The following is a 22,546-nucleotide window of genomic DNA, read 5'->3' on the forward strand; positions in this document are numbered from 1 at the left end:
GCAAGATCTCTACAATCCTGGACACTCTTGCCCTTTCCTCTCCCCTTCTTCACGATTCTTCACCCCTTAACCCACAACCTCCTATGTATGTTCCTTCTCCCCTACTTCCCCTCTGAACTTGCACCCTCGCTGAGGACAGACACCACCTCATCTTCACCTGTTGACCCATTGGTTCTGCAGTGAAAGAAGAAACTCACACCTCTAACTTGCTTCGATTTCTCTTACTTTTTTAACCTCTCCCTTTCTCTTGGGATCTGGATCGAGTCATGTTTCTGCTGGCACTATACAGTGGGCAATCTTTCCACAGACCTAATGATATGCAATGGATGCTGGCGGTACATATGATAGGTGGCAAGAAGGAGTAGAAGGATTGTTCAGGTTGATGTGATGGTCCCACATCAGGAAAAGCACAAGAGATTGGGGGGATAGCCATGAGAACATTTTCTAAATGAGCCAGAGTTCATGAGAGTGTCCCCCTTGAAAGGACACTCCTCAGAGAAAGGAGAAGAAACATGAAGGGTTAAGAGGGCTGAGAGAGGGCACAAGAGGACCAGGAGAGGGGTACAGAGACCCAAGGCAGTAAGACGCACAGATAAGGGAGCAGGCACGAGTAAGAACATTGTGCTTGGGGTCCAGGGTCAGACTGGGACATGAAATCATCCCAGGCATCAGTGAAAAAGTGGCCCACAGTTACAACGGTTGGGACAGATTGTTTGAGTACTACCCAACAGGGAGTTTTTGGTAAAATGCACATTTTGAAGGATATTTGGTTAGTAACATGGGTTAAAACTAGATCTGTAACTCATGGATCTGGCCCACTTTGACCCAGAAAAACTGGCCCCCACTGTTCTGGTGGGCTGGCGCTTCGGGCATAACCCTGTTGCCGTATAGACCAGTCCGAACGTTGTGGGGGTCATGTACCATGGAAACAAAACTCCAATCTTTGGGATCTTTCCTTCCTGCTTCAAGGTAACTACTGGCCCCAGCCATCCTGCTGACTATCAACCTCTATATTTCCCCCCTCACTGATATAACCTTCCAGAAAGGCTTGCCTTTAACAGGATCTCCATTAACCTTGGCACTAATGACCCCCTTGACCTTCCCCAATCCAGTTTCCGTAGCTGTCATTCTAGGGAAACAGTCCTTATGCGGATCTTCTAACCTCTTATCACCCTCATAAACTCTGCTCTATCCTAATCCCTCTAGACCTCTCTGTCGCCTTTCAAACAGTGGACCATGTCCCCCTCCTTCAGATACTTGCTTATTTTAGGCTTCATTATAAAACTCTCGAATGGGGAGCCTCCTGTCTCTCCCTCTGCAACATCTACATTTCATGGAGCACGCCACCTCTTATCTGACCTCCCTCCCTCTCAGTCTCCCTCCCTCGCTCCGGCGCCTTTCTTGGTGTTCTACTCTTAGCTCTTTACACCACATCCCTCGGTCAGCACATCACAACATTTTGGGTTCTCTTAACACCACTTTGTAGATGATACACAAATCTTCTTTTACATCCCCACACTGAGACACATACACTAATGGATGTGCTGACTGAGACACACTGAGGCATTGAAATGGGGCATTGACATTGAGACACAGACAGACTGAGACTCTGAAACTTGCACCAAGACACTGGCAGTGACAGAGACATATTGGGCCTGATTACGGGTTTGGCGTTAGCCGTGCCTGTAACAAAGGCACGGCTGCTGCCGAACCCGGGATTTTACCGGCACCCGCGAATGGGCAATTACTGGGTCATGGCGAGTCTGGCGGACCCGGTAATTGCCCATTTGCGGGTGCCGGCAATAAGGGACTCCCCATCCCCATTCGTCCCCATAGGGCTGAATGGGAATGGGGAGTTCGGATACACCGGCACCGTTCATAACGGTGCCGGTGCATCCACGAGTTGCGCTAGCGGGTGCCGCACTGCCATCAGGTCGGTCCTGGCGGGCAGAGCAAGACCCGCAAGCACAACTCGTAGTATGGCGGTATGGTAGCAACGGTGTCGGTAGCAATACCGGCGCCGTTGTTGCCTTACAGCCATACTTGTAATGAGGCCCATTGACAATGACCGAGATACGGAGGCATTGATAGAAACACTGATCCACACTTTGGGATTAACCAATTTGGGGGGTTGGCAAATGTTATCGGTGTGTTTGCCACCATGTATTTGAAATTGCAGGTTTATAATAAAGCTGGGATGCTATAGACTGGTAAGCCACTGGGCCTCATTACAAGTTTTGCAGTATCCTTGCCAGTAAAACCGGCAGGCTGCTGCCAAACTTGCGATTTTTCCCGGCATCCACGAATGGGCAATTACTGGGTCATTACAGCCCCGTCGGACCTGGTAATTGCCCATTCGGGGGCAGCGGGAAGAAATGCTCCCCATTCCCATTGGGCCCTATAGGGCCCAATGGGAATGGGGTGGTCAGCTGCACCGGCATCATTCAGAAGGGTGCTGGTGCATCCGACATTCTCTGCTCGCGGGTGCCGGTACCCTATCGGTAACCTGCGAGCAGAACTTGTAGTTTGCCGGTTTGGTAACAACGGTACCGGCAAGCTTACAGGTACCGTTGTTACCGGACTGACAAATTTATAATGAGGCCCACTGTCTTTGTGGCATACACACCATTGTGCAGTGCGGAGCATCATTCCGTATACCCGAAGCCTACAACCGGTGGTGCTACAGATGTTTGGAACTACGTCTTCCATGACCCCTCACCATTGACTATTCTGTGTTGGGTTTATGGGAGTTGAAGTCAAAAGCAAGGCCCAAAGTTGCAGACCCCTGCACACCATATTTAAAGACGAGACTTAACATTGAGTGGACGTTTCCACCATGGAAACATTGGCATAACCTTTTAAAGCCTTCACTTTGATTTGATCGGTTGCTAAAGCGGAGCCACTTCATCCCCCAAATCTCTTTTAAATGTTTTTTCAAAAAAGTCATGTTCCTTTAAATGTCTTTCTCTTTGATTCCTCTGTTCGTGCCGACCTTGTCTTGTACCCGGTAAGGAGATCTTCCTTGGACAATTGATGCCTCATTTCCATGGTGTCTGTGCATTTTCTCCCTTCTCAGGTTTCGGAGTGGCCAATTGGGAAGCAGGGCTTGCTGTATGACCGCAGCTGGATGGTTGTGAACCAGAATGGGGTTTGCCTGAGCCAGAAGCAGGAGTCTAAACTCTGCATGATACACCCTTCAATTGACCTGGCACGTGAGAAATTGATCATCAGGGCGAAAGGTTAGTAGTCATCAGCCAAGCTCATCTTTCTGCTGTAATCTTTTTGTCATGTCACTGTCATTAGAGGAATAAGTACACTTTTGTATTCAGTTGTGTGCGGTAATGACGCATGGCGTAGCCCAGCGACCGACCTCAACGCTGATGCCAATTGCCAGTGTCTGGCTCCTCCAGTGGTGCGGCTGTCACAAGATGTACCTGCAGGCCTGGGTGATGGTTTCTCCGTGCTGTCACTTGAGGCAGAGGCTTTATTAATAGAACAGTGCTGCCTGCCCCCTAATCAGTGGCGCGGTGTCATCATCCGCAGCGTGGCGGGATCATTCTGCTCAAAGTGCCGGGATTCTGGCATCTCGCCTTTCCTGAAGGGACCAATAGGTTATTTCTGTTTTCTGAGCTAGACATAAAGCACTGAGCTGCACAACACCATGCGTTCCGCAGATCTTATTATTATGATCTTGTCAGAATGGCTCTTTACATAGCGGAAGGCAGGATTTATTTTTCAAGAGATTGTATAATATTGCCATTAGTAATGAGGGCCTGGGGATCTGGGCGTATGCCTAGGCTCTTTATGTTAATCGTTTTATTGCAAAGACACTGCTATGATGACCTTGTCATGCAGAGAGATGGCTGGGCTAGTTGTGTGGCATCCTTCACAAGCACCGGAAGTTAGGGGGAGGGTGGTGCCAGAGGGTGGAGTGATTGTCGCGTGCACACACCGCAAGTGGATATTCCACTTGCCAGAGCATGTGGGCAGGAAATGGACTGTGCAAGAGGCTGTGGGAGCCAGGCTTAAGGCAGAGGAGGGAGGAGCCTAAAGAGGTGAAGGTCAGGGAGAGATCCAATGGACGAAGATAGAGAATGGAGTGGGTACAGGCCTCGTTGCAGTGCATGTGGTACAAGCGCGAGGGTCCCAGCTTGACTTGAAGCAGACGAATCAGGTTTCAATGATTTCCAGAAGGGCAAGATGTCGGAAAGGGAGGAGGGGTTTTCTGAGGGGCTCATTCCAGTTATGTTCTATCTAGGTGGTCTTTGTGGAAAGTGAGTGGCCACTGGGAACCAGTATGAGTACATGTATGTGTAGGATTCGTGGCACGCAATCCTAGCTGGGGAGCAAAGGCAGCACTGTACAGAGGCGACACCCCGAGGGGGATTCATTCAAAGGTGCAAAGAAGCTGGCATCAATAAAGGGGGAGATTTACTGCAGAGTCGAGTGATCAGTGATTGGCGAGATGTTCTTTGAACAGCTGATCTTCAGATCTTTCCTAAAATGTGGGATGGAGCCAGCGTAGAGCAGGCGAGAGTTGGCCGCTGGATTTATATGAGAGCAGGAGTCTGGCTTCTGTGTTTTGCGCTTGTTGGGGTTATTGCAATATGAATGGGGGAGGCTTGTGTATAAACCACTGCCGTAGTCGAAGCTGAAAATGGGCGTGGCTCGTAGCGATAGTACCTTTTGAGGGAAGGCCAGGCAGGCGAAATCTTGGTGTCCACAAATGGAAGAGGCAGAGTTTCATGTGCCAGAGTATGTGGGGTCCGGTCGAGGGAGGCGGCCATCTCTACTCCAGCGTCTTTTGCCATCTGGGATAGCAGCTTGGGGTTGCAGGTCAAAGGCAGGGTACCAGCGAAGGTCAGGGTAGCACCAGTGAAATGACTACTACTCATGATCTTGGTATTGAATGCGTTCAGCTATGGGTCGATAAATGTAATGTGTACCTCATTAAAATCAATATTTTATTTATTTTCACACATAACTTTTCTAGAACTCATCTACCACATATATAAAAACAATCATTTTATACAGTGCTTAAAATCAATTTTAAAAAAAGTTAAAACAGCAATAATCAATGACATTTCTTGCGCATTTAAAATTCGAAACCAAAGTGCGTCAGTGCATGTCGTGTCATAATGATAAACACATTTGTGCAATAACGTAATACTCAAAGGAGGAGGCAAAGAACAACCAATGGGAAGATGTTGTAAAGACTCAACCGCAAGTAAACAGAGTCGACAAAGCCAATCGGTCCTCTGAATATTATTTCAAGAGCCTACCACGTCACGCGTTAAAACAAGTGTACTTTCATTCTTAGGATATAGTGCCTAAAAGGTGGCGATGGCTATAGTGAAATCCTGTTCTAAGCTTTCATTTCCATGCTGGAATGATCATATAAATGGTCATTCATTGTCGCGCTCTATTCGCTATCCAGTCTACATCCAAGATTGTATTTGACTTTCAGAGGTTGAGTCAACGGTTCCTCTTTTGTAGAAGAATTGTCCAATAACATAGCATCACATTTACCTCTCCAAGCCGGCATGCAACACATGACATTTGTTCAACAACAACTCTTTATGTAATTTTACAAACAAACTCTCCGGAGGAGGCAGTAACACCTTACTAAAAAGTTGCAATCTTTTCCAGTGTACACGTGCTTGTAGTGAAATTAAGCCAAGTTCATGTCTAATAATTGCCACAGGGACATCCCGAGGAAGTGCAAACGTGTTCCTCCAGATAATTGCTTCAAGTTTAGCCCAATCCGGAAGACAAACCATTGTCTCAGCTGCATATATAATTGTGGAACTGTCTTCTGGCGATAATACCGTAATATAGAGTGAGGGCTGAAAAATGACCAAAACGTTTATCTGTACATCTTTATAGTTCAGCCCAAATGACCCGAACCGGGCTTCCAATGGGGAACATTAGGTGTCAGAAATATGGGGAGCCATGAGGGAAGGAGGCAGCGAAGGAAAGGAGTAGATAATGGGAATGGGGACGTACCGGCTTCGGGTCCCGCGCAAGGGGAATTACCCGGCCCCCCCAGGTCGGAATGGCCCGTTAATTCCCCTTTCGCGGGACCCGGAGCCAGACCCGAGTTTGGGGGTAGTCATGCCCTTTTTAAGGGCATGGCTACCTCCAACCTCGTAATGAGGCCCAATGTCTCCCTATGTGGAAATTACTGCAGCCCTTACTGGTCAAAAACCAGCCTGTGCATGTCCTCGACGTACACTGGGTTTGACGTTTTCCTTGGGTTGCAAATAGTACCCAAAGTCCACTCAAGGGGCAAAATCTGGGGGGGGGGGGCAATTGACCAGAGCGAAGTTAGGGGGTAGCCTTCTCTGGCTTGTTTGGGTGAGTACACTAGAGTTTTTAGAATACCAGTGTAGAGAAGGTCTCAGACATGACCTGCAACCCAGCCCCTCATTTCGAGCTACCAGGAAGGTACTCGCCAAGGTACGTGACGTATGAAGAGCAAATGATCCAACAGAGAGCCCCACTGGTTACCTGCCCAGAGTACATTAGAAGATCCATACCTGTTGAAGCGCCCATAACCAGACAACCCTGGCCAGCACCGTACCCTATCAGACAGCCATACCAGCCACTGATACGAAATGAGGAGTACCTACATACGGTCCACGAAGAGACCCCAAGAGCCTTAATGGAAGGCCAGTAAGAATGACATAAGTGCCTGAACAGACTTGCAAATGAACAAAACGGCTATTGAAGATAACACTCCAGCGCAAGCAATTATGAAAATAGATGTAATGGACACAGGAGAGAGATGATGCTAAAATGTAAGGAAACGTGTTGCAGGACAGGATGAAAATAACCAACCAGTGAAACGTGTGTAAATAGGCTTGGAACGCAAGAAGCTAAGAAAACGATACTGCTTGCTATGCTTAGTAGAATAATGGAAGCGGCATGCGCCAAATATGTATCTACCTCAAGAAGTACATTATACAAGTGCGACTCCATTTTGTAAAGAAGAAATGTGCCCAGGCTGCCCGAGGCCTAACAGGCCCAGTTTCACAACCCAGCCAGAACAGAGAGGAAGAGCGGAATCGAAACTCAAGAGAGAGCGGCTCATGCCTGGGACATCGAGGTAACCCAGAGAAAGGGAGGAGAGCGTCAACTCGCAAAAATTAAACTTCAGAGCATACCAGCTCGCCCGTGAAGGTCAAGATAAGAGAGGCCCAGGCAGGTGGCAGGGCTGAAGCAGAATTAAATACAATAAAAGCTGGAAACTGAAGCAGATTCATGGTGAATAGACACGTGACCAGCCAGGCGCGAAGAGGTACCATCGCCTGATGTCATCCAGAACCCGAGGATGCCATAACTTTTCCTGATAAGAGGCTACAGTTCCGAGTCCATACCCGGCCAACTAATTGACACATAGCCCTAAGATACTGATTGATGGAAGGGAGGCAGGGTGAAACTTGGGACACCAGGCACCTGGGTGTCCACTCTGCATGCTGCTAATTAAAATGGGGATTTATGTCTAGGGGTGTAACCCGCCCAATCACAATGGAGCAAGTTATCTAGGGTCCTATAGATCATAGAACCAATGGGACGTCGTAGTTATAGTGACGTCTATCACGTGTGATGTAGAGGGTTGGACGTAGACGCCCACCCGATAAGAGTTATCCAATCTGCATGCTCTGTTACCATATACAGATATAGCACCTACACTTAAGTTACCTTTCCTAACCAATTATATTGCATGACGAGTTTTGTAGAGTTAGACATCAATGATGACAAGTTTTATGCATAAAAGTTGCTGTTCAACTGAAGTTCGAGGAAGTCGGAGCGAGACAGGTGATCGCAATGCTGCTGATTTCCATTTGTTTCTCTGTTTGATGTACTTGTCATTAAACGGACTTCCCTTTGCCAACTTACTCATTATTGAGTCGTGTTGGAGTATGTGAATCCTGCACCCCCATTCCTCACATGGTGCAGCTATCTTGTCTTACAAGTTCTAGAGGTTGAGCGCTGACCTATGGGCCCGTCAGTGAATTCCTCTCCTCGTGAACACCAGGCCAGACTACAAGAAATCTGAGACCGTGGAGATCCCTCTATATTAACTGCTGAGGACTGTGAGCTTGGAGCGCGCGCGGCAGGGTCATTTACCTCAGCGGACTTCCAAGGATGAGCACTGGGGACCATTGCCTAGAGGATGGAGGAAGGAAGGTGCACAGTGGAACTCGTAGACGTTTAGGGGTCCCTGTTTTCAGTGATTATATTTCATACATTCTAATGTTGTTTTAAAAGCGGCTTTAAACATGTAAAATCTGTTTATCAGTTTTAATATTCTTTCCTCACATAAAAAAAGATGGCAACATCATTTTTCTAGTGTGTACAAAAACGATGTTCCTTTAGCTGCATCTATAACGTGCATAGGACAGACACAGTTCAATTTACAGCAGATATGTTGTAGGATGCACTACAGAGTTAGATTAGTTCAACAGGAGAGACAGCAGAGTAGCGACGTAAGGTAGAGCGAGAGGGACCGCCAAATGGAGGTGCGAGAAAAAAGATAGATACAGAAAGAAGACGAGGGAATGAGGGAGGGAGAAAGCGGAAGAAACAAGGATGATGACAAATGGAGATGGTGCAAGTTATGTGCATTTAATACGCCGTGTTTTGGAGCAGCCGATTTGGCACCGTGCATTTCGACACGCTCCCATTCAGGCGCGTCCTGTTGACCACGCCCAACAGGGTGCAGGGAACTGTCCATGCCGGCATGGCACTGCTAACAGTAATATCCCGGCACAGACCTATCCATACCAGGATATTAGTGTTTGCTTAGATATATTGGCACCCAAAGCACTAATAAATGCAGTGCTTTGGGTGGTAGTATATTTAAACCAGCCCCATCAAAATGCTTTGTAAGATTCTTTTAATTAGCTTATAAGAACTTGTGAGAAACCTTTACAGTTACGTGAGCGTGTGGAGTTTTGCTTAAATATACTGCCACCGAAAGATGACAATATATTTTAAGCAAACATTAATATGTCGGCGTAGATAGGTCTCTGCGACAGGATGTTACGCAACGTCCTTGAGCTAATCAGGCTCCAGCCCCCTGCCTTCGAAACCTGAGCTGAGGGGCGGGGCTTCCGTGAGCCCAGTTCAAAGGATCAGGAACATGCTTTTGGGCACATTTTGTTTCTTCCGATGCAAATCTACAATCTGCTTGGCTCGGATGATGAAACACTGCCCGTTTCCCCTAGTCACACCCCCCCTGAAACACACAGGCTGCGTCCCTGGCTCTGCAGCCAGTGTCACAATGAACTCGACAACACGTTTCTTTTGTCATCAGCAGCATAGCCTTTCTTATGCATTTTGGTGAATTTCCAACAGAAAGACCACCAGTCACCTTGCAAATCTGTGACAGTTAAAGTGAGCAACACAATAAAGCACCCTTTGAAATATATGTTCATACCCATAATGTCTAATAGCTTGATATGCTAAAAAGTAAAGTTTGCTTTGATGTCCTTAGTTGAATGTTCTTAAAAACATACATAACAACACGCTGGAGGTTTGTGACGAATCCCCAAACCTAAGTGAGTTTATTACACAACTCCTTTTATTGTGTGTCTTAAAGCGCTGAAAATAAAGTGTGTAAATAGATATTTTGCCTTTTGGATCTTATAGTTTTCCATTTAGGATGTGGAAAATAAAAGTACACTGATATTCTTTTGGCTCAACATGCTGCTGCTATAAGGATTTACATGTTGTCATGATGCTTTACTATGAAATTTGTGTATTTTGCAAGTAAACTCTATAGGACAGTATTATTGTAGGCCTTGACACCCAAAACTTAAATATTTGTTCCAAGTAAAGTGTGGAAGAAGGTGGCCATGCCTAAATTGCAGAGTGGGCTCAAATCGTGCTTCGCTGTTTAGCGTAAGGGTGTGATCCTGGGAAAATAATGTAATCTCACCCTGACTTCAACTGCCAACTTTGGAGTGCTTATAAGTGATTACGTTAACACCCTTACAATAGGACAGTTTTAATAAGTGTAGGGACACATTGGTACACCCTGGAACTCTTCTGCTAGTGGCTCCAATATTGTCACATAAAATTGCATTATTGCTGCACTGTCCCTCCCCCAGTCTCGTATCACTTGATTTGACAGGAAAGTCTCACCAGCCAGTCAGTGCACCAGAGATTCGAGTATAGCGGACTAACTGTGGTTGAACCAACATTACTTTTTCTCCCTGTGGCTCCCAGCCACTGAAGTTGCTTGGTCCGTCCTAAATACTGCCCCGCACTCTGCCATGCTCTATTATGCTATGATATTGAGTCTTTTCATTGCACACCATCTGAAATTTTCACACTTTCCAGGAGCTTCAGTATCTGCAAGAAAAAGGCTAGGGGGCTAATGCAGTAGCAGCGGGATCAGGCCAAGATTGCTTTGTTACAACATTGATGTGTTCAGATCTTAAAAGATATGGCTCTGTACGGTGAAAGTTTTAGATATTTTGTCAGCTGTGTGGAGCAGTGGTTATGTGTGTTTCAGGTAGCTATGGTACTTGTTTGTGTGGTTGTGATGGCAGAAAATGGAAGCCTTTTGCTTCTTGTTTTTGCCACCAACTCAAAAGAGAGCCAAGGACCAGAGGAGAGTTCACAAGAGCAGCCAAGGACCAGAGAGGCAACTAACCAGAGAGGTTCCCTTTTACCTTAGTTTTACTTCATTCTATTTTTAATTTTGACTATGAGCAAAACTATTGAACTGGAGTAAAATTAGGAGGGAGATGGCTTGTGAGGAGGGACGCACGGCTTGAGGGTGTTTTTTATTCACCGGGCCACTGACTGCCCATGGCCATGCCTATTCCTATGGCCTATCCCATCCACTACCTGCCCCTCCCAAAACACATCCTCATGGGATCTCTTTGAGCTAGCTGTATCAAGCATTAACATCAACCATTAGCCTTCCAAGGTTTATTTCTAAGCAGTCTGATGAGAGTTAATGGCTTAATTACAGTTGTGTATGGCTTCTGGTGTAATAAAAAAAAAGCCTCAGCCAAGTGTGCCTTCAGCCACTTGATTTAGATCTGGCATTTGCCAGTTAAGGCCATCATATGCCTAGGTAATCATTAAATGTTTCAGCCGTTACCATCTTATCGCAAGGTAATACCATTAGATCAGTGCATATCCCATACTTGCACAAAAGCCCAAACTGTCGGCTTTGCCAGTGCTTGTTTATTATTCCAGGCAATGGGCCTCATCACGACCTCAGCGGTAACCCTTAAATCCGGCGGTAGCGCTATTACCGCCGGATTTAAGGGTCCGCCGAATCAGGGCCTCGGCGGATTTCAAGCCAGCCCTGAGCTGGTGTGAAATCTGCCGAGAATCGGCGCTCATACCGCCGGCGGGAAATCCGCCGGCGGTATGAGCGCGATTTTTCCCCATTGAGCCCAATGGGGAATGGGGCATTCCCGAATGGGCTCAATGGGGAATGGGGACTTCCAAGTCATGATCATGCGGTATTAGCGCCAGACCCAACAAAGTTACCAAAAATGAGTTTTGATGGTCTAAAATTAGGAATAAAGACTCTCTTTGCGCCGACGACAAAAGATTTGCTACCGCTCTCAAGGACTTTCCGTGGGATATTCTTTAACTACTAGTGGTTTTCAAATGTATATTTCTGGGCCCTATGCTATTTGCAGTTTTGGTTTCTAGTTCACAATTTGGGCCGGAAGGGGGCGTCTCACATAATACTTGCGCTGTGTTCTGCGCAAGGCTTAACGCTCGGGGAGCGGCGGATGGTGGGGGAGCATGCACTGGAGGTCAGGTGACCAGGCGTCCCCGTTTTACTGGGCCTGTCCGGGTATTTGCGCCTCCGTCCCGAGACTTTTTTAAGTTTAAAAACCCTGTCCTGGGATTTCGGGATCGGGTGGATAGCATCCCGGTTGTTGGCCCGATGTCATGACTTCACCATAGGTTTGACCAAAAAATGGGATGGTATCCATCGGATCCGCAAATCGCGGATAGGTGTTTAAAACTTGAAATAGTCTCTGGACCTGGGCGCTCTCCTCACTCGATAAACATGACACGGGACAGGCCACCCACATAGAAGTAGGACTAGTTTCACAGCTGATAGAAGCTGTAGTCCTACTTCTGTTAGTGGCCTGTCTCAGTTTTTAATTTTCAAAATCTGGTCACCCTAACTAGAGGCTGCACTGCACCTCAGGCTAGTGTTCGGTCTGATCTGAATTAGAAAGCTCTAATTTGAAGCACCCCAAGTTTCCAACAAAAGAAGAAAAGTGTTCATCAAGATGGGGCCATTTACTCTATGTTCCAAAAACGTTTTCATGCCCTCTACGAGGCTGCCCGGATGTGTCCCTTTTAATGCCGTTATCGATAGGATCTCGCGCATGTAGTAAAGACACCAAGAGAAAAGCAACCAATCAGGATAAGGCTACGTGACTCGCACATGACTCGTATCCTCTTCCAATTTCACACGCAAAATAAGAAATGCCATGAGCAGTCGCACGTTTCATTGCTTTCACAATGGACATTAGAACAGGATCCCTGCCCCTTTCGTTGCCTTACACTGCCCCCTGTCGGTACTCATTATTATCACAGCCAGCTCAACCATTCAGCTTTCCAAAGTGGCGAGTGGTAAGGGTCAATTTCAAATGTAATTCAACATAAAGTGGTCTCGAGTGCATCTCTGCTATTTGGGGGTTGGGGGTGACGACTTGCGCGTGGACCTGCAAGAGGGTGGGGTTGGTTGTTAGTGGGGTACAGGGAAGAGCAGATGTGAATCGAAAGGTGTTGTTTGATGAGTGCAGCAGAGAAGCACCTAAGTCCTATTTGCCAATACGAGTCTAAGGGATCAGTGGCGGACATGGGGTGCTGCCTTCATTGTTGCCTGGCTTGGGTATTTTAGGAGCGTGTTTTTACCACTTTTCCCCAGGCGGCGGTATCAGTGCTGTGATGCTTCTCTCTGTAGGCCCAGGTTGGCGTCTTCCATTCTTGTTGCTGACCTCATTTCCCCCACACAGGGGTATTTAATGGGAAGTGCTGACCTCCCGGTAGCAAGTCTAGGCCTTTCATATGTTGGTGTTACGCTCACCCTCACACAGACCTGGATATTGCAGACTGATATTTTCCCACACTATGCCCATGTTGGCATATTCGACGTTGGCGTTGGGTGCCGCTGCCGCTTTGCTCCTAACTGCGGTGTTCCGAGTTGCGACTTGCCATCAATGTGCACAGACCGGATTTTCAAGGTTAGGTCCAACCGTCATTGCCATGCTGGGCTATTTAATAGGTAGTCTGCTATGCATCTCACCCAGAGATCACGGCTTGTTTTCCATTATAGCAAGGCTTCTCTCCTTTCCATTGGCCTTCCAAAATAGCCTACAACCACTGCAACCAAGGAAGGACTCCCACTGCATTCACGGAAGTTTCCTTGCCCCACCCTTTGCTCGTTTCCACTATGTTTCTTCGCTCCAGCTTGAGAGCACACCCGTTCCCCTTAATAGGCCCTGCATCATCTACCCTACTAAGTTCAGATTCCTACCCTGTTCGGCCATACCGCACCTACTCTACCACTCACAAGTAGGGGGCCTTCCTTATGGAGAACCCACCTCAGCATCATCATGCGACCCCCCCCCCCCGCCCCAAACAAAGGGAAGCCCTATCACCGGCAAATCCTTCCAACCTGAACTTATCAATAGCTCAGGTTTCTGCCTCTCCCTCTCTCTCATGCTAACAGCCCCCCTCTAGTCTGTTTTACAGAGACAGACGCATCAAGGCCATCATTATGGGGAGAAGGGCAGTGCACGCAACTACCCTTCAGGCTACCCTCAGCCGCCTCCTCATCCTCACTCATACCTGACTGTCCACTATTCAGGCATGGTGTACTGCAAACTACCTCTGTCTCAATGCCAGTAAAACAGATTGTTCTCATTGGGACCCCTGCTGCCGCTTTCCTCCTCTCTCTCTGGCCCCACAAACCCCCTCCCCCCCACCTGTGAGGCCAAAAACCTTGGGATCATCTTTGACTCCACTCTCTCCTTCTCCTCACACATTTCTGACATCTCAAAAAAGTCTAACTATCAACTACACCTCCTCAAAGGCACTCTACCTTTTCTAACTTTCCCCCAGTGGCTCACTGTCTCCAGAGCCCTTGTTCTCTCTAGGCTTGACTACTGCAGCACCCTCTTCCGCAACCTCCATGCTTCTTCCCTGCGCCCTCTGCAACTCATCCAGAACAGAACCATGAGACTTATCCTTGGCTTCAAGCCCAGGGACCGCATCTCTCCGGAACTGAAATCCCTTCAATGGCTCCCTGTGGCTGCAAGAATCAAATTCAAGGCCCTCTGCATTGTCCACAAGGCTTTCTGGGGCCTGGGACCCCTGCCAGTCCTTTCTGCACTTGCATCAGGGCCCTGCACCCTACCCACCCAATGCACTTGCAATAAAAATCCTGAGAGCTTCTCTCGACCGACTGGGTGCACTTGGTTGCCTGCCCCTCCCTTGTCCTGCCTGCACTTGCACTGCCTGTAGATTGTTCTGTCCTTCCTTGTCTCACCCCTTAATGTGCACTTGAAAAAACAGAAGAATCGCTGTCAGGCCTATTTGTTGTATCTTAACTGTTAAATGTACCATATTCACTTAATCTGCCTGTGCAGACCGTTAGCACTTCAGAACAAGGAGGATCAAGGAAGCAGCCATGTCACAACACCAGTCATGTGCTCTGAGGCTGTGACTTTGCTCGGGCAGAGCTCCCCGACCTCCTCTGCTCCTCAGAGCTCAAAAATAATAATAGATAGAGGTGGGGGGGTGCGTCACTCAAGGGCAGGCACAGAAGGGAATCCATGCCAGAGAAAGACGGCACCGGCCAAAAAAACAGAGCGACGAGTGGGTAGAGGAGGTGTTAAGGGTAAAGGAGAGAGCCTACACCTGCAGTTGAATTAAAAACTATGTTGAAACATAATGAATATAGGGGGTAGAGCATATAGGCAAGACGTGCCTAATGCATGTTCCAACTCATGTTTTAAATGCTGTCTTGGATATTTTGTATATATATATATAAAATAATTGCTACCACTACAATGGAATAATGTTACACAATCATCACCATGTTTCTTCAGGCGATTATAGCCTTGATGAAGATCGATCAGGTCGAAACACGTGTCGGCTAAAGCAGTTCTAATAAACTAGCAAATGCTTATTTACAAATCGTTGATTCTATCTAATTAGTCTTGACATAGGACTTTTGAAAGCGACATATACAGTAACATATACATAATATACATTATGATGTGGATCAATATTTACAGTTAGCATAATCTTGCATACATATGCTAACCAGGTGATGACCAAGAAGTCCTAAGTGGCCTTAGGCTTGTGTGGTGAATAACCACAGTTTGGTTTTTAGTTTGAATAGGGTAGGAGAATGTTCAGATCTAATGGGTAATGGAATGGAGTTCCATAATTTGGAGGCAAGGACTGGGAAAGCTAGTACCCCCAGCTCTCTGCAGTTTATATCTGGGAATGGTTAGGTGGTTTGCTTGAGCCGATCTAAGTAGCCGGGTAAGTGAGTAGTGAGAGAAGCGGGAGGCAAGATAGATAGGGGCCTGATTGTTCAGACATTGGTGTGTGAGTGTGAGAGATTTCAGAGAAATTCTTTGTGATACTGAGAGCCAGTGTAGGCTTCATTTGGTTTCAGAGATGTGTGCAGATATGGCGATGTTTAGGGCAGCTCTGATGGCGTTATTTTGGATAACCTGTAATTTGTTAAGGTTACGTTGGTTGGTCCCAAGATATAAGGCGTTACAGTAGTCCAGTTTGCAAATAACCAATGTCCTGGCCAAGATAGTGCAGTTCTGTGGGGCTACGAAGGGGCGGTATGCTGTGATGAGCTTACATGTGCAAGCAGATGCCGAGACGACTGCATTTGTTTGTCTGTTGAGTGATAAGGTGGAGTCTAGGTAGATTCCTAGTGTTTTAGTGTCAGTGGAAACATTAATAAAGTTACCATCAATGTTGAACGTTTTGAAGGAGGGGTCAAGTCTATTCAGTCGGTGTTGAGAGCCCAGGATGAGGAGCTCTGTCTTGTCATCATTGAGACAAAGCTCATGCTGGGCCATCCAGGCTTGGATGACTTTACATATGTCATTCAGGGCTTCGGAATCCACCAAGTAGTCGCTTGTGATTGGAATGAGTATCTGGGTGTCATCGGCGTAGTTGGTGTAGGTGACACCCAGATAGTCAAGTACATCGAATAGAGGTTTAGTAAAAACGTTATAAAGCGTTGGTGAGATGCAAGAGCCTTGAGGCACTGCGCAGAGCAACGGTGTAGGTTCTGCTGCGTCGGTGGGCGAGAAAACCCTCATCTGTCTGTTATTCAAGAAGGAACTGATCCACTTGGTGGCTTTTTCAGAGAAGTGGGCCGCTAGTTTCAAGTGGCGGCAGAGGATTTGATGGTTGACCAGATCAAATGCTGCTGATAAATCGAGGAGTAATAATAAGGCCATTTTACCATTATCTTTTAGTTCCTCAATTTGAGTTTTAAGATCTAGTAAGGCCGTTTCCGTCACGTGCTTGGGTCGGAAACCGAATTGTCTTGAGCCAAGAAGATTGTTATTTTCTAGATACTTATGAATCTGTAAATAGGCGGCTCTGTCCAAGATTTTCAATAAGAAAGGGACCGTGGGGATCGGCCTGTAATTGGTGGGGATACTACGATCCAACGTAGGTTTTTTTTAACAATGGGATGACCCATGCGTCCTTAAGGTTATCAGGAACAATGCCCGAATGGAATGAGGCATTGATAAAGGCGGTGATGAAGGGGGCAAGTTCATGTGCCGATTCCTTGATGATGGGGGTGGGACAGGAGTCGCCCTAACAGTTGGACGGTTTCAGTTTACTAATTATGCTTTCTACCTCAGTGATGGTAAGTGGAGCAAAGCTAAATGGGGTATGTGAAGTTTTAGGTTTGTTAGTCATACGTTTAGTTTGGAGGGACGTTTGAAGGCAGTTTTGTTTAGCATTGATTTTGCACTGTAATGTGGCTATTTTGTTGAGAGCTTTTTGTATATTATCGCACCATTTGATGTCCTTATTGCACATATCGGGGGTGGCGGAAGTTCTTTAAGAATTTTAAATAGTTCCTTCGTATTAGATTCAGCTTGTGCGATGCGTTGGTTGTACGTCACTTTTTTAGCTTGTACAATTGCTTCCTTATAGTTAAGTGTAGCAATGATGAAGTTATCTTTATTAGCCTCGCAAGGATGGCTTTTTCAAAGTGCCTCTACACCAAATATGAACATTTTCATATCCTGCCTGCTTGTCCTATGCATCATGAGAGGACAAAAGCAGTGGGCAAGGGAATTGTGCACAAGAAAACACAGTGAATACTTTTGTGTCAAACAACAGGCTCTCAGAAACCAAGAGACATGAACACTAAAATCCAGGATGTGCAACTAGAGCATGATAAGAATACAAATATATTAAAAGAGATGGTGGGTTAGCTCATTATGATTATAAAGAAAGTCGGCAAGCTCCTCACGCACAATTGCTGTTACAGGCACTGTCAGTGCTAAACCCACATACAGTTAAAGCAATGCCAGGATTTGTGAGCTAACACCCTTGATGGTAATGTATAAGGCAACTTAAAGACAACACTCACAGGTACGAAAAACACCACCTAGAATGTCAAACAGGGACCCAGAGGTCATAACAGCAAAGGGAGGATAATTTAATAGATACGACTCCTGGCAAGAGAGAATTAGGAAGAGTGCTTACAGAATAGTGAGGAGAACATAGGCATTCACAAAGGAGCTAGATACAACAACACACTACACCTAACAAGCAATAGAGTACAAATAGAGAAGATCAAAGGAAAACCAGGAACAGACTCCAAGAGAAAGTAAAGGATCTGGAGCAAGGAAAACAAAATCACAAGTGCAAAACCTCACCCTCCCCACACAGGGAAGGAAAGGAAGGGAAAAGTGTACAAAATAGCAAATCTATAAATGAGGGGTGTCTAAAGTTTGGGGTGCATTTACAGGCCCTAACAGAAGTCCCTGTCACCTGAAAAACGATATTAAAAATTGCTCCAAAATGGCTGTGCTTTGGTCTCTAGCACATGGGTGGCAAGCATTTGAACCCTCCATTAAAAAATGGCCCTGCGTTTGCTTTCTGTCATCTGCATCACAAAATGTTATGCACTGTATTGAAGAATGGCCCTGCATTTGCTGTATTTAATCTGAATGTTTGCTTCTCTTTCATCTGCATGACAAGAAGTTATGCACTGCATCGAAGAATGGCCCTGTGTTTGCTTTATTCCATCTGAATGTCAAAAAGTATGCACTCCATCAAAGAACGGCATTGTCTTACTGTTAATTCACATGAGGGGCAAGGATTTCATCAAAATGCAACTCGACACGGCTTTTGTTTTCCTTTCATGTAAACCGCAGTGCTCAAAACACTGCAAATGGAAAAAACGTCTTGGCTTTTCCTTTTCATTTCATGTCACATCAAAGAACCCTCTGCCGTACCCCTCCATGTCCATGAACCAACAGTAATTGCAAACCCACTCAAAAGGACAAAGTACAAGAACATCCCATGACCTACAGCGAAGCATTTCAAACATTAAATAGAATACGGCTTGCACACGTGTGAAAGAAAATAAGTAAAAATGACGTTTAAAAGCCAATGTGAGACGGTAGCTTTTGCTTGCACAGCGTGGGTGGGGGGATTGGCTACACAATGTACATTATGTTTGTCCCCACAAGATTGCAGTCACCTTCGAAAAAGACTCAGAATTCCAGTAAAAACCAGTTTTTGGGCTCAGGCATAAAACTCAATTGAAAGCCTGGTCTCCGACTGGAAGTCACATGAATAAGTGAACCATTCCGCAATGACATGTGATGTGGCACAGGGCGTGATGATCCTCTGCTCTGCCAGACTAGAAGGCAGTACTGGCAGGAAAGACAAAGAAAGCAAGTGTGGCTAGTGCTTGACCATGAGGTACAAGTTCCTTGTGCACCCACTCCCAAGGACAAACTGACAAACTTCAAAGGGTGCAAGAAAGTTCTTTTGTTGAAGGCTGAGCAAGGGGGAGACATTTGGCTGTGGGCGAGGAAGCACCATGCTCCCATATGTGACAGATCCTCCAAATTGACAGTAAAGGATTTATGCATTTTAAGCATTTTTCCCCAGCATTCAGAATAAGAAATACATTTATTTTATGATATTTTTCCATGTGATTTCCAGGCGGATTTTTAGAGACTAAGTGCATGTTCCTAGGACTTTGTGAACTGAAATGGCCAGTCAAGACTCGTCCTGGTTGATTAAAAATTGTAACAAGTATGACAGTTGGTGGAAAGGTGGAGATGTACATTATGAGTATGCTTAATCGTTTGCAGAGTGATAACTATTATGCATTTCATGAAAGGGACAAAAAGGTGCCATGGAGCCATGCACCTCGCACAGAGTCGGCAATCGGCTTGTCTAATTCCCCATGAACCCCTGAAACCGCCTATCTATTTCTTATGGCGGCGTCTAGTATAAGTTGGAAGTTATGATACATAATTCAGTTTTGCAAACATTTTTACAAGAGAACAAAGAACTGTCATAAATGCCAAATTGACAGATGATGCTCCCTCCCCTTGAACCAATGACACCAGGGTGCGGCGGGAGGAATAGTAGACTGTCCTATCACAGGGTAGGAGTAATTCTAGGGTACTTCCCCCAGATTGTAAAGTGAATGGTGTCATTTGGGCTACATAAGGGGGAACTAGACAGAACACACAGAAGAGTCCAGGGAGACAGGAGAAAGAGGACGGAGGCAGCTGATCCCATCCAAGAGAGTGCAGAGACTAGACCCTTGCCTAGCTGATCCCATCCAAGAGCGGGCAGAGACCATACCCTTGCCTAGCTGTCCAGTGAGTCCTGTGATCCAGCCTGGCTGTCCAGAATCCCATCCAGGAGAGTACCGAGACCAGACCCCTTGCCTATCTGTCCAGAGGGTCCTGAGATCCAGCTGACTTTCCAGAATCCCAAACCAAGGCTTACTTTGTAAGTAGCAAATAACCCCAGTAATAAATTGCACATCCCTCTCCTTTTGTAACATAAATCTCATAGAAAATCCCATTGAAAGTCCCAAATTGACAGTATAATTCATTCACATTACCATAGTAGAATCTGTATTATCCTGTGTATGTTAGCATATTCCTTTGATAAATCTCTTAGTTGTCTGTATAAATCCTTAGTATTATTTTGAAGTAAATCAATTAATTCCCCTATAAGGAAATTCACTGTGTTAGTTGGTTAAAATTCGAAATCAACCCCCTTGTGCTTAGTGTCTTTCTTTAATAACTATAGTCATTAAAGTATAGCCTCAACAGAATCAGTCTCTTGTCTCTGAAAATGGAATTTGTCTGTCTATTGTGTGCATTCCCAACAAATTCCTATTTGCATCTGTCCCATTGAAAAAACCCAAACCGGAGACCCATTGAGAACAATCCATTGTGCCTAGAATCCTATCTGCTATGTGCCTCTGTCCTTGTCCTTAAAACTGATTTCCGATTTTGACAGCTGATCCCTTTCCTTAGCTACCTGTCATTACAAATCCTGTGTGAAAAGAATTTCCATTTGCCGTTTGTATTTCTCATTTGCATTTGCTTTCTTCCCCAAAATCGATTTCCCTACCTTGTTTCCACAATGCCCTGGTGTGCTTCCCTATCTCCTCAAGTGTAGCAACACGAATTTCCTTTCTAGCTGTCCCACCGCTGTTGTGAGTTGCTGTGCGAGTAAACATCCAAATCCGATTCTGCCGTTTTGCTCTAAAAACAGGTTTTCGTTTTCTTTTCTAACTTCCCATCTTGGGGTGGTGGGCTGTATTCCAAATCCGATTTTTCTCTCTTTATCCTTACTTCTTTCCACTGCCTTTCATTCAAAGGGAATTAAGTTAGCTGATGTTTGGGGCATGAGTGTTACAGGGGGAGTGCTTAACCTTGGTGCCATCCTTTGCTTTAAAACCGTTTTTCCTGTTTTTCATTAAAGATCCATGTGAACTGTTTTAGGATTTTGAACCAATTGTTCTGTAGGAATCATTGCATTTGTGTTGCTACACCACTGGTTGCTGTTGTAAAGTGTATTTTGAATATTATTTCCTTTTTCATTAAATTATAAATTAATAAATATCTTATTGATGCACACCGGCCTGGTGTCACGACCCGGCCAGGTTGGAAATTGCCTTGGCGATTATCCGAGCGCTATTCGGCAAGTAAAAGTCCCTGAGACTACAATTCCCACAACGCCTGCTGTCATAGCCGCGTGAAGTACGCGTGACGTTGTGATGATTTCATTTGTTGGGAACGATATATAACTCCCATCTACCCGGAGATCGAGTGCTCCTAAACTTTCATTAGTTGCGAGCTCCCGGACCCGTTTCTTGAATCCTCGACTAACCAGCGCCTGAATCAACTTATTGCCTTCGCCTTGTCCGTACCTGCTTCCCGACGCCAGCCTCCCTCGATTGTTCCCCTTGGATATTCTGAACCCGGCTTACTCATTCTCGACCCCCCTAATTCTAAATCCTTAAACTTTGGTGACCCGATACCTCAAAAATCTCCGTAAGGAAATTAGCGTGAAGTGAACGCTCACTTCCCAATTCAATTTTCCTTTTACTTCTGTTGCTTCGAACTATATTTTGGGACGCTTTGCTGTTTACCGTTTGGATTGCTTTTTTGGGACGCTTTGCTGTTTACCTTTTGGATTTCTTTGAACCTTTATTTGGGACGCTTTGCTGTTTACCTTTTGGATTGCTTTGAACCTTTTATTTGGGACGCTCTGCTGTTTATACTTTGGATTGCCTTGAACCTACTTGGGACGCTCTGCGGTCTTCGCCCTGGTGATCCTAAGATACTGGCAAACTTCCACTCCTCCCTCCCTACAATTTGATACTAGTAGGTTACTGGTATATTATTTCTACGGTGCAGGTAAGAGTGGGGATTGGGGGTGGTGTTGGCTGTTTGTTATTCCAACACTACTTGGCTGCATTTTTCTGAACAACTGTTTTCTTTGTTTTGTTCTTTGTCCCTCTAGCTCTGACGATTCTGCTCCGGCCTTTTCGCTCAAGCCCCCAACCTGTCAGGTTTATTTATCCCTGAAGGCTGAGCTCTTGGGAGGGAAGTCTTGGGCGCATCTCCATAAAAGCCCAGGATTACTTGAGCAAAAGGAAATACTGCATACAACCAGAAAACAACCTCTGGGTTGTGACAGATTTAGGAGCCTAACATAACGCCTATTGGTTATGGAAGCCGCATCTGACCCGATGACAGCTCTCATGCAGGCTTTTTCCGCCTTGCGTACCGATATGGCATCTGCCCATGCGACCTTACATCAACGCATGGATGTATTACAGAGCTTTGTGCAGCCATTACCCCATGATGAGGAATTCGGGGATGGCGCTGCAGCGGCACCTCCTCCTGTATTTCCCCCAACCCCAGCTCCGGTGGTTCTTCCTGGGCCATTTCCTTTGGCCCCACCCGAACGCTTTTTTGGGGATCCCAAG

General features: G+C 46.0%; 1 protein-coding gene across 1 annotated transcript in view; it reads left to right on the forward strand.

Annotated features, from left to right (window-relative positions):
* Nucleotides 1-22,546, forward strand: part of MOCOS (molybdenum cofactor sulfurase) — an 819,339-nt gene that overhangs the window by 675,953 nt on the left and 120,840 nt on the right. The window contains exon 9 of the mRNA XM_069620525.1: nt 3,077-3,239. Coding sequence (XP_069476626.1) covers nt 3,077-3,239 — 163 coding nt within the window. The remainder of the gene's footprint in view (nt 1-3,076; nt 3,240-22,546) is intronic.

This window comes from Ambystoma mexicanum, chromosome 5q (genome assembly GCF_040938575.1).
Source record: "Ambystoma mexicanum isolate Mex_15411 chromosome 5q, UKY_AmexF1_1, whole genome shotgun sequence".
Classification (NCBI taxonomy): domain Eukaryota; kingdom Metazoa; phylum Chordata; class Amphibia; order Caudata; family Ambystomatidae; genus Ambystoma; species Ambystoma mexicanum.